The following is a 12,771-nucleotide window of genomic DNA, read 5'->3' on the forward strand; positions in this document are numbered from 1 at the left end:
CTCACATTTCAATTAGCAATTCAAATTTATTTTGTAGGGTGACCCTGGTGGGATTATGGGACCACCTGGACATCCAGGTCCAAAAGGTGATATGGGGCCTCCTGGACCAAGTCTGCCTGGAACACCAGTAAGCTCATAATCTGAAAAAGCTTTTCCGACTTTATTTCTTGGGGGCAACTGTTAAAGAATTGTCACTGTGTGATGAAAGAAACCATAGAATCATAGAATGGTTTGGGTTGGAAGGGACCTTAAAGATCATCTGGTCCCAACCCACTATCATCAGTAGGGACACCTTCCTCTAGACCAGATTGCTCAAAGCCCCATCCAACCTGGCCTTGAACACTTCCAGGAATGGGGTAGCCACAGCTTCTGTGGGCAACCTGTTCCAGTGCCTCATCATCCTCATAGTAAAGAATTTCTTTCTAATATCTCATCTACTCTCAGTTTAAAGCCACAAAGCAAGTGTTTTTTTAATGTAATTTCAAAATGGAAATATATATTACAGTGCATACATATTATAAGTGCACTAAAATATAGTCTGAAAATAGCACAAGACTCACACATACTCCTAATGACAGTGGTATTAACAAGGAAGACATGGAAATTTTTCACAGTTTATTTCTGAAGGATAACTAATTTTGGCAATAAAATTCATCTAGTCTCTTGGATTTTAAAACATAATTTGGTTTTTTTCTTGTTTTTTGTTTTGTTTTGGTCTTTTTAGGGTCCCACTGGTGTTCCTGGAAACCCAGGTCCACGGGGACCAAAGGTATACAAAATAGATTATTTCTGTTTCAAAAAAGTAAAAAATAAAAAAAAAAAAATTAAAAATGGTAGTTTGCATTTTCAGACCTATTGTAATGGAAAGCCTTATACCTTTCACAGGGAGAAAGAGGACTACCTGGTGTACAGGGAGCACCTGGGGAGATGGGGCCCCCTGGAATAGGCATTCAGGGATCACCAGTAAGTATACCAATGCCCAGAATTTGGGCTTCTCGCTGTGCATCTCTGTGAAACTGCAGTAAGCAAACTAAGTGTAGTAAACAGCCATGCTGTGAACTCCCTTCTGACTTGACTCCCAACTCCCAGCTTGTTTCACACGTTGCTGTGTGGTTTAAGTTCGAGCATGAAGCAAGTTAATACAGCCTATCTAAAGCATTCATACTAAATAACTTGTAGAGCAATAACTGTTTCAGTTATTCAGCTTGTTTCCCAAGTTTCTTTCTTTCTATTGCCTTTAAATAAAGCCCTCTGCAGTGTCTTCAGTAAAAAACTTTGCTGATACTGATGGTGTAGATGTTGGGTGGTACATGAGTTCTACTCCAGTGAATAAGACAATCTCTCTTCAGTCCAGACTGAAGAACTGTATCAGCTGATACATTCCAGTTTATGGACAGTACTCTGGTATAGAGAGAAAATGTTTGTGAAAGGTAAATAGATATTCACAGTGAGTTCTTCATCTAAAATAATCCTTAAAAATATCTTTTCAGTTAAAATATTTTCAAATCTGAATTTTAAAAATTATCCATTTATATCTAAATAATCTAATTTGTTTTTATTCAACTGCTCATTAGCTTTTCTTAGGAATCTCCTGGCTAAATAACAAGTTTCACCACAAATCATTAATTTTTTGAGTTGCTTGCCCTTAAAAATGGGCCTTAGCAAAGTCTTGAATTCTGTAATTTTGACAAAATTACATTTGGATTTAAAGCCAAACCTTAGAGCAAGTCTTTCTCACAATGAAAACTGCAGCTATATCCCACATTCAATATTTTTAAATGAAGTTCATCTCCCTTATCCTAGAAAGTGTAACTACTGATTATTTGGAGTTTTCTTGCAGGGTCCTATAGGTCCAACTGGATCAGCAGGTGTGCAGGTAGGGTATAAGTTTTGTCTTTAATATAAAAAGCATTAATTTAATTTAAGAATTTTACAGGAAAAGTATTTTTATGTCCTAAATTACCTTTCCTGCTCTTAGGGCCCTAGGGGACCGCCAGGGTTACCGGGAACTCCAGGTACTCCTGGTATTAATGTAAGTGACAGTTTTCTATATATGCAACAAAAAGTAATGTGTGCCTCATCAATGATTAAAGGTCATCAATTTTTACATTTGTTTCTAGGGCACTCCAGGAAGAGATGGAAAGCCGGGACTACCAGGCCCTCCAGGTGATCCTGTACGTATAGAGAGAAAGTTTGTGCATTTGTTTTGGTGCAAGTATTTTAAATTTAAAGGAGGTGAATACCATAATAAGTCTAGAAGAACTGGTGATATGAATGACAAAGTGGAAATACTTTCTTGGGAAAGACAGGAAAACAGTCATGTTACATACCTTTGCCTCAATAAAACTTTGAGACTGTCTTCATGATGTTTTTGTAAGCAAGCAAAAAATGCTTAGAATTACTTGCCATGTAGTTGATGCTTATCAAAAATTGTGGATCGGAATATCTATCAGCAGAACTGTCAAACTTGGAAAGAGAGGTCTTTCCCATGCTCAGTTCTTGTCAGTGATTTAATTTTATTAGGGTAAGTAGATAAAAACTCTGAAATTGGACTGGGAAAGATTGCTTACTTTTTGAAGATATAATCAAAATTCAAAGGCCATCTGAAGTCAACAAGATTTAACTTGACACAGATGAGTATGAAGTGCTTAATAAGGAAAAACAAAATCCATAAGTAGAATACATCTAGAGGTACAGTGCATTGTAAACTAAATGTAAGTAAAATATTTGATGCTGCTATTAAATAGACAGGTCTAAATTATTAAACTTACTAACAGGAGCATTATTGCCTTTTGCTGTCTTGAAATACTCTTCTCTTTGGAAGGAACATTTTTTAAAGGAAGATGTAGCAAGCAAGAGTGATTCTGGAGAATTAAGGCCATTTTAACATTTTCAAAATCCTGCTATATATCATACACTTAGAGTTTGGCACACAGAGTTATGACTCTTAAGTGTGTGTGCAGTTGGACTGGACTTGCCGTACATAGAGATCAGTGGAGCTGTATGGCACAAACATGGTAGGCTTACTCTTGTACCTCATGTGCTCTTGCAGCTGGATATTGGCACCTTCCACACTAAGGCTTTGGGGTTCTGTACCATAAAATGATATAACAGCTAAAATAAGAATGCTAGAAAAGAGGAGAGCCTGGGGAAATTGCAATTCTCTAGTCCAGCAGGAAGACCAAGTAACGTTGTAATAGCCTGACTAGCTGTAAAATTTCATCATAAGGGGAAGGAAGAAAAGCATGTGGTGGTTGTTTTAAAGTCTTGTTGCAGGTTTTTAAGAGCAGGTGATACTGTCTATATGCAGTTTACCTCTGTGCAGAGGATGAACTTCACACCTTACCTAGTTATGTCCTTAGGTTGTGTTAGGTGGTGATGTCTCACCCTAGAAAACTCATCAGCCTGCTTTCAAAGTTTGGGGTGCTACCCTCTTAGTGGTGTACTCTTAACTATGTTTATGGTTAAGTATGTTCAGCAGTGTGTCTCTTGAGTTGATGTTTTAAACCCATTACAATTATCTGGCAGTTTTTCTAATATGCTACAAAAGTGCTTACGTTTTGTTTTTCAAGATGGAAATTATTGAAACAGACTGAACAAAACCAGTTAACATATTTTGAATATACCTAATTTTATAGTATGTCCAGGGCAATTTTTTATTTAGCAATTGCCAGAAGAAATGAGCATTGGTAATTGGAGACTCTGTTTGTGAGTGAAGCTGATGATAACAAGGGCAATGAGTTTTTTCAGGGAATCTTTAAATATGAGTTTAAAGGCAGGTCTTGAAAATCTGAGACATGCTGCAGTAAGTGTAGTCTTATTGATTGATCTTTAAATGGGTTAGCTTTAGTAGCCAATTTAGCGCTGGCACCACAGAGTTACGCACTAATTCTTAATGTTTAAAGACAGAAAAAATGCTCTTGTTGCTGTAGCTGGATTATTTTCGGTTTCTGAACTAATTTATGGAAGTTATCTTTGGCATCTCCAGAATTTGTGCTGCAGCTGATGGTAGAGTCAAAGCCTAGGAGAAAGGGGAAGAAAAACAATTGAAGATAATCAAGTGAGAATAGTCTGTGACACGTTTCAGTTGCGTTAAGTAGTTACTGATATGCAACAAAACCAACAATATTAGTATGTTCTGGAGTTATGCTGTTGTCATGGTTTAAGAAAGTTCTTTAAAAGGTAACAAAAAATTATAATTGTGAGGTTGGATAGGCAGCGATATTTAACTATATTTGAAACCCTTGTTTTAATTTTGAGTTTTCATTTAAAAGATAGCTTCAACCAATATATATATATAGTCAACTCTCTTTGTAACAATATAAACTTTAGAAATAATGAGAACACATCATAACTAGTAATGTTGTGTAAAATACTAACTGCATCTGCTTTTTTAATTTCAGATTGCACTGCCACTTGTGGGAGACATGGGTGCCATACTGAAGGTAAATATTTTTAGAGGTTAGATGTAGTTCTTTGTTATAAACATGCCTTTTAAACCAAAATATGCATTTAAAAGTTTCTGTAGGTTCAATTCTGACGCACAGGGCTAGCCTAAAATAATTTTGTGATTTCTGTAGATTTTTGATTTGTTTTCTAAAAATAAGCAAGGTTTGTATTCTATAGGAATTTTGCCAAATAGCGTGTGAGGTAGTAGCCAGCAAGTGCCTGTCCAACACATCCAATACACAGAATGAAGTGCAACAAATATACCTCGTTCTCCACTTTTGCTTTTTAACATTAATTTCAGTAATATACCAAATAGGGAAAATAGTCTAGAATTTATAAGATATTATTTTGAAAAGTAATGAAATTTGGAGTGCTCAAACCTAAACACAGGTGTGTCTGGGACTATCTAAAATGAAGTAAAAAATGTGTTAACAGGGTTTGAGAGATGGGGGAGAAACAAGGAAGACTCTCTGAACAAGTATATTGTTTAGAAGAGAGCAAGGACTGAAGAGAAGGCTTTGGGGTAAAATGAAGGGATGGCCAGAAAGGCAGGAAGGAAGCAGTCTCTATAAATTGGTCTGTATGGATCAGATCTATGTAACAAAAATGGTTATTTGTCACTTGGTTTTCCGTCTGTTCCGCAGGGTGATCCTGGCACAAGAGGACCTCCAGGCTTCCCTGGTAGAGAAGGGCCAAAGGTAAGTTTTGAAGAGAGTACTTTTCATTGCTTTGGCTCCTGTTAGAAGTAAAAGGCCAGATTCTTATCTCTTCCAGTCTTGACTTTCTTGTCTGATCCCTATCCATGTGACATCTGAGCAGCCTAAAAGTTCAAACGATTTTTCTCGTTCAACCCTCATCATGAGTCAGTTTGCCTTCTCTCTAAGGAAAGTGAGCAAAATAGCCTAACTTGAATCCCACACCGGGATAGCTCTTCTGTGTCTTGCCACCTTTAAAGCTAGCTCAGATTTGACTGTCAAGTAGTGCATTGTTATCTACAGACTTCTTTTAGGTGAGTCGGTCACGCAAGAATCCTGTGGTGAAGGAAACTTCCCATGTCTCCCTGAAGCATACAACAGCTGGACCACCCTGTGCCTTTGCATTCTGTTTCCATGGGAATAACACAGCTATTTCACTGGGACTTGAAGTTTCACTGACATCAATCAAAACCCTGCTTCACTGTAATCAGATCAAATGCCACATGCTTTGGCATATAGATATCTTCTATCATTGAGTCTAATTCCATGAAAAGTGAACTTTCTCCATTTCAGCAAGCGTTTTGAGCTCATTGGTGTTAATGTCTCCATCAGGCCTTTCGTCTAGTTTGCCTGCTAGGTACAAACCGCTCATTTCCTTTCACCTCAATTGGAGTGATATTTTAAAGCTTTTAGGTTGTTTTGAGCCTTTTTTTTTTCTGCTCTAGGCTCCAAGGCTGTTAGGGCTTCATAGTAATATATATTAAATGTGGGTCATAAAATGCCCTACAGAACATGAAATTCATTGTTCTCTAACGAAAATATTTGTTTGAATGTTATGTTTTTATAGGGAAGCAAAGGTGAACGTGGATTTCCTGGGCTTGCAGGAGAGAAGGGTGATGAGGTACAAGTACTTCATTTCTACAGCAGCTACGTTCCTATCTGAACCTGAGTAAAGACCTAGACTGAGAATGAAATGCACAGGATGTTTTTTAGTTCTTTAAAACTGCCGAGATAGTCATGTATTGCTATAAGTAGCTCTCAATTCTGAATTTTCAATAAGATTAACTGTTATTATTCAATTAAATAACATCTATTTCATTGTTGTTTATGAATTTTTACTCATTTATATATTTTAAAGCCGCATATACTTTTACATGCTAATTCTTAAGAGTATGGTATAGAGCAATAAATAGGCAAATGCCAAATATTTTCAGAAAATACTTCATGTTTATAATGTATCTGCTTTCATTTTATTAGATCCCCTTTAGAATTTATTTTCAAAAACATTCCATTAGGCAAATACTCTGATGGGAATGGTCATAGCAGCAATTACTATTAAGTGGAAACTGGAAAATGTTTGAAGAGGCTGAATTCAAAGTATTTACAGTATTTTGCATCATATACTGCATTCGTAGAGTTATTTCTGTGTCTTTATGGAGAAGGAAAAAATTCTCTTATAATCAGGGAGTGCTGGCTACAAGACACAGCACCAGGAGAATATGAAACACATTTAGAGTGTATTGATTGAGGGGTTTGCAATTCTTTATGATCATTTTACATTTCTTTGGCACTAAGGCCATGTAGACTAGTAGAATGAGAATAATTTTTGAAAAAAATCTGTGTTCATCAGTATCCTTAGCTTCCAAATGTAAACAGTTATATGAGGAAAAAAAAGATGCAGCAGAAGCATTAAATATGTATTCCAGCTACTGTTTTGCCCCAGAGTTTAGCATGTTTTTACAAATTCTTTAAAAAAATGCATTTATTTTCAGTGTTATGATTTGGTTAGCATGGAAATAGGCAGAAAGTTTGAGAAGCCCACCTGAAACTCTTTGAAATGCACTCATCAACTTCCATATGCTTTTAATATATGCCCTTTAATCTTCATTGAAGCTTAGTTCTCTTCCTTTAAAAAACATGCCTTTTTTTCAGGGGAGGGTTTTCTTAACATCAGTAACAAGAACTGCAGAAAAGGTTCCTTTGGTTTCATATTAATTTTCCATATGACTGTACCATCAGAGTAAAGTAATTAGAAATGAACAGAGCACATCCTGCCACTATGAAAAGCTGCAGAGGTGGATCAATGTCCTCTGTGTGTAGAAGCAAGAAAGGGAAATCAATGTCTCTCCCCAACTCCACATTTTTCCTGATTTATTTCTGTCTGAAGTTTTTCCCTCAGTCTCTCCCTCAGAGGACCTATTTCAGGGCTTCTGATCTCTGTAGCTTTCTAGACTGCCTCCTTAGCCATTCCTTCTTAAACACAGCATTTAACAGGAGAAATACACCTTCTTCTTGTCAGCGGATAGACAGATAAAATCAGTCTCTGCTGGGAGGTATCTATTTTCCTTCGTGGACTATAGGCAGAACCAAGAGCACTTGGCTCTCATTAGTACATGTCTTTTACATGTCTAAAATTGCACCTAAGCCTGGTGTGGCAGAGGAAAGACTTTCAGTGGCATCCAGGCTTATCTCAAATCCCATCTATATTTACTGTAGTAAGTTGCAACACGTGTATGTTTAGTAAGTGGATACCAGAGTCAATCAATTTTACAGTCAATAAAATCGAATAAAAGCAGGAAAGTGGATCATTAAATACTGTGTAAAATGTCATGTTCCATTATCAAAAAAGCAAAATCTATAAATCAGGCAGAAAACAGTATTGCATTTAGACAGCATCAGGAAACACTGAAAAGTCTGAGTAAATGTCTTCTCACCAAAAGAAGAGCCTTTTAGTGATAGAAAATAGAAAATTAATCTCTAAGGAAAAGCCAGCTGTCTTGTTCTTATCTACACAACTAAAGACAAAAAGATTTACGAGACATAAGATAACAATGTGAAAGGTTGAAGGACAAGTGGTGTTTATCACTCAAGCAAGAAGTTACCTCTGACCTTGTCCAATGATAATCTCTTCCCTGCATGTCAAGGTGTTGTTTTTTTTCATTACTAAAAATAATGCACCAACCTTTTAGAAGAAAATGCATTTTTATATAGTTGTAATACTGCTGGACATGCTGAATATAAGTATTTTTTATGTAAAAGTGAGAGAGGAACTAGATGTGTGCTCTTTTAATTTCTAGGGTCTTCAAGGTGCTCCTGGACTGCCAGGCATACCAGGACCCAGTGGACCATCTGTAAGTGTTTGGTATCACCTGTGATCTGATTTACCTCTGGAGAGGTTGCTGTAGCTGTCTAGTTTCTTATTCTTTCTTTTATCTTTTAGGACAGTAATAATAAAACCTTACCCATACTGGCTCTAATAAAGTAAACTATGTTGGTGTTGATGTTACTGAAAATACTGTCATTTTCTGGGCTCAAAGTCTATGTAACTTAAATAGGTTTCAAGTTTTAGCGTTACTAGAGAATCTGTGAGGTTACATGACTTACGGTGTGCGCACTTGCAGTGAATTATGTATTTGTACTCAAGTTATACTTGTTAGTAATAAAAATCTAAAAATAATTCCAGCTAGTAATTCTGAAAAAATTCAGTGCTGAAACCAAGTAATTACTTGCATTGTTTTTTGTTCTGTAATTACTTGGTTTCACAAGTAAAAAACAAAGTATGAGAATAATCTGACAGTATTTAAAGGCACTGAAATATATCATTAGAATTTTTGGTATTATTGGCAAAAGTCCTCTTCAAAATTTTTTCAAATTTTATTTTCTACGTATTGGGTGGAATCATGTTAGTTACTATGATCATTATTCATTCCTAGGTTTCATGGCAGTACTAATGCTTCTTTCCAAAACTGTAGCACATGTAGGAAGTTTAATGTGGAATATATAAACTAGCATTTTAGCAGTAATGCGTGATTCTTAGCAGTATCAAGATGTGCCAGTTAGAGTCAGTGCATTTAGTTTGCCAAGGTGAAAATGCAACTGCAAACACAAGTTTTACCCTTCAAAGGACTTATCTGAAGGACACAGCTGTTGTATCAGACAGAAGAGAAATATTTAAACCTGAAGCAGCAGCATAATTAGGTTTAAATGACCTTCAAAAAGCAAAAGTTTTAAAAACTTAGAGACAATGTAAGAATACTGTGTTTCATTTTTTCATAACTAATATAAAGAATTCTGTGTTGTGCAGGGAGTCACAGGAAGACCTGGACATCCTGGTCCAGCAGGGGCAAAAGGCGAAAAGGTATTCCTTCTCTTTAGTCTTGGTAAAGATCTGTGAAGGTTTTGCAGTCCCATTACACTCTTGTGTTTGGGGGCTTTTTTAAACAAGTGCAAGAGTGCAAACAAGAATGTGACATACATTTCAAATTTTTATTTGTGTCTTAATACAAGTACTTTCCCCAAGCAATGCTGTGCATATAGGCTTATATTTTGAATTGCAGTCCTTGTGGTGTATGTAAGTTGCAGAGAATGTTCTCTAGGTGTAAGGTATATTAAGTTTAGGAAAGTGAAAATGTGTTTGTGACATAGTATATGACTGGTGACTGCTTGGTCTGCTACTCATTCTTTTACCAGTATTAAAAGTATTTGCATACTTTCAAAGTGCTTCACAAGTACTGAAAGTTATTATTAGTCATTCTGAAAAAAATGCATATGCTTCCTTTATACTTAATTTACACTTAATTTTATACTTAATTTACACTCTTGTAGCACTACTTTTTATCAAACTTATGTGCTCTTTTATCGGGTACCCAATATTATCCATTGTAACTAAGAGGTCAAATTCATTTCTCGGGTTCCTCAGATCAGAGAAATACAGCAGAGACAAACTTAGTTTGCTGCAAAATACTTTCTGGTACAAGTTCTCCGTTTTGTATATGAATACAGCTTTTTTTATTTTTTTCTCTATTACCTTGGAGTTTTTCAGGCATAACACTGCCACATCAATGTGTGGGATTCTACTAATACTCTGCAAAACTTTGACTCTGTGTGAGTAAGAAGGGAAACTATTTTGTAAAGCTCTGAGATTATTTCAGTATAAAATTTGAATGACAGTTTTCTCCTTGCAGACTACAATAAGAAAAATTTACCCCAGTTATTTCATTTTTATGTAACTGAATGCAAAACCCAAGTCTTTGTTAGTTCCTTGTTCACAATTCACACAGAAGTGAGAATGAGAAGCCACTGCTCTATAACTTGTTCCTCATTCAAAAAGGGCAAAAAGATGACTGAAGAGTGATGAAGTAAATGAACTACAGGCCCAGTAATTTTCTCCTCCCTCATTCGTCTGGGGGACATGTTTGAGAAAAGATCACATAATATGCTTTCTAAAATAATAGTATTTTAATACCCCAGGAAGTATTCCAAACCACACTTTGGAGGCTTAGTTTCTATCAATTAGCAGGACCATTTGAAAATTATTCTAGTATAAGCATTTAACTACAATTATATTTTTCTGGTGGCATTGAACACTTAGCTTGACTTTTGCCACCTTAGTAATTTTAAATATGTGACCTAAGGGTCTCACTGAGATGTGTTTAATAGGATTCAACAAAGTTAGTGAAAAATTCTGACAGACTTGTTTCAAATTATACAGTGTACTTTACTGAATTGTAGTGAAAAGATTTTGAAAAGATTTTTTGGGAAATTTTGTATTGAAACCTTTGTAACTCTATACTAGTCAGAGACCCCACCATTCTGCTGGGGAAAAATCTCAGCAGCTATATTTTTTTTTTAATATAAGCAATTCAGTACACATCAGCAGAACAGATTACAGATACAGATAACAGCAGATTAATATTCTATAATAAAAACCAAAAATATTTTCATTATGTCTCTTAATAAAGAAGATTTTTTTAAAAAATCCCAATTTATATTCAGTGCATATCTATGTAAACCGAACTTCTCAAACTGTAGCTCTTCTTTATTTACATATGAAAGATCAGCTGAGGACTGGCTTTTACAAAATAACATACAAAGTTAACAATGAATGTTAACTTTTATCTGCCAGTTGCTTAGAAATTCATATTAACAAATCTTTTTTTTTTTTTAATCTTCCTCTCTCTCCTGGTACTTATGAAATGTCTCACAACCCAGGTTACCACTACTACTTTGCCATAAGGAAGTTACTACGCATAAAGCAGCAAGCAACTAAGAAAATAAAAAACTAGTACAAAGTAATTATTCATAACTTGCCTAAAACTTAAGCAGGAACTGGGCAGGAGAATTTATTCTTGATATTACCTGCTTGTATCTCTTGTTTATTGTCATTATGGTCATCATAGCTTGAGTATGGAATAAATCTGGCCAGTTACAGTAAATAAGTCTTATGAATCTCTTGCTCTACTAGGGTAGTGAAGGCTCTCCTGGGAAACCTGGACCACCTGGGCCTCCGGTGAGACATTTTGGTTTATATTTTGAATGTTATACTAAGAACAATATACCTGTGAGTAAAATGTAAAGTAATAAAAGGAACTAACATTCAGTCTAATACGTTAGTATTGCAGGATGGAAAAAATGTCTTTTTTCAAAATATTTCTGTATTCCTTTTTTTTTTTTTTTTTTTTTTGCAATTCATCGCTGAGTAAGTTCAGGTCACTAAAACCATTCTAGAAAGTTGGTCAAATTAGTTAACCTTGGTGTCCAGTGTTACTAGAGTAATTTGAGAACCTGGGTACATGAGATCAGAGAACTCAGGGAACCTAGGGAGAGACTGTGAACTCCGAATTAAGTGGAATAGTACCTAACACAAAATTTATTCTGCAGAATTGTAATAATAAATATCAAAATATAACATACACTGAGATTTAGAGGTTTCTGGTTTTATCATTCAAAAAAAAGTCCCAAGCTGCATTGGTATGTATCTTGTGTTCTTTTGAAATGTCTGGAATCTTTGACAAATTGAGAACAAAAGGTATACCACAGGTTTGCCAGGCTACAGGACTTGAACAGAACAATAATTCTGCCTTTATAATTCATAAATGACACTTACTTGGTTTTTATGCTTTAAAGGGTATGCCATACAATGAAAGAAATGGAATGAGCAGCTTATATAAACTGCAGGTATTTTTCTTTAATGTTAATTGTTTTTTTTCAATCCACACCTAATTTTGGCCCAACTCAACTTTTAAACTTGCTGTTACAGGGAGGTGCGAGTGTCACTAGTTATCCAGGTCCACCAGGACCTCCAGTAAGTATTATCAGAAATCTAAGTTCTAAGAGCTAATTGACATAGTAATAGGGAGATTGGTTGGTTGTGTGGAATTTGATTTTATATTGAAAGAGTGAAAAAATAAGTGTATGATTGGTATGTAGAAAATTATATAGAGTCTGTGAATTTATGCTTATTAAGTATTTTAGCACATTTGGGAGAGTAATTTATTTTGATTTAAGTATTTTGTCCTAGCAAGTAAAGGCTGCAGAAGTGGTACAGAATTTTGCATTGGACTCCTTAGTGAAAGTATTCTAATATCTAAAAACATGTCATATTGTATTTATAGTTTGTGATGGCATAGCTTCATAGTGGATTAAATTTGGTGCCAGAAATGAGAAGCTCGTGAAGTCTGATCTGAGTTCTGTCACTGATTCACTGTTTCTAGCTACAGTGAAGAAAAATGTGCAAAACCAGGAATTATATTGTGGCAGTAATACAGGGCTGGTGTCTGCCACGCTGCAGAGTGCAAATGCACCACTTTGCAGCTGGACACTGCTGCTTTGGTTCTTTGGAGCCAGA

At 35.6% G+C, this 12,771-nt stretch overlaps 1 protein-coding gene across 10 annotated transcripts in view; it reads left to right on the forward strand.

Moving 5' to 3' along the window:
- The window catches only part of COL19A1 (collagen type XIX alpha 1 chain), a 188,179-nt gene that overhangs the window by 146,158 nt on the left and 29,250 nt on the right, over window positions 1-12,771 (forward strand). For 9 of the 10 annotated variants that reach the window (XM_051777715.1, XM_051777713.1, XM_051777716.1 and 6 more), the window contains 14 exons: window positions 38-127; window positions 725-769; window positions 886-963; window positions 1,841-1,876; window positions 1,979-2,032; window positions 2,121-2,174; window positions 4,404-4,445; window positions 5,094-5,147; window positions 5,992-6,045; window positions 8,222-8,275; window positions 9,229-9,282; window positions 11,389-11,433; window positions 12,051-12,101; window positions 12,184-12,228. In XM_051777715.1, coding sequence (XP_051633675.1) covers window positions 38-127; window positions 725-769; window positions 886-963; window positions 1,841-1,876; window positions 1,979-2,032; window positions 2,121-2,174; window positions 4,404-4,445; window positions 5,094-5,147; window positions 5,992-6,045; window positions 8,222-8,275; window positions 9,229-9,282; window positions 11,389-11,433; window positions 12,051-12,101; window positions 12,184-12,228 — 756 coding nt within the window. The remainder of the gene's footprint in view (window positions 1-37; window positions 128-724; window positions 770-885; window positions 964-1,840; window positions 1,877-1,978; window positions 2,033-2,120; window positions 2,175-4,403; window positions 4,446-5,093; window positions 5,148-5,991; window positions 6,046-8,221; window positions 8,276-9,228; window positions 9,283-11,388; window positions 11,434-12,050; window positions 12,102-12,183; window positions 12,229-12,771) is intronic. The other variant, XM_051777714.1, reaches the window with a different exon arrangement.

Source organism: Manacus candei, unplaced genomic scaffold (genome assembly GCF_025592945.1).
Source record: "Manacus candei isolate 608988 ecotype Guabito, Panama unplaced genomic scaffold, ASM2559294v1 h1tg000011l, whole genome shotgun sequence".
Classification (NCBI taxonomy): Eukaryota; Metazoa; Chordata; class Aves; order Passeriformes; family Pipridae; genus Manacus; species Manacus candei.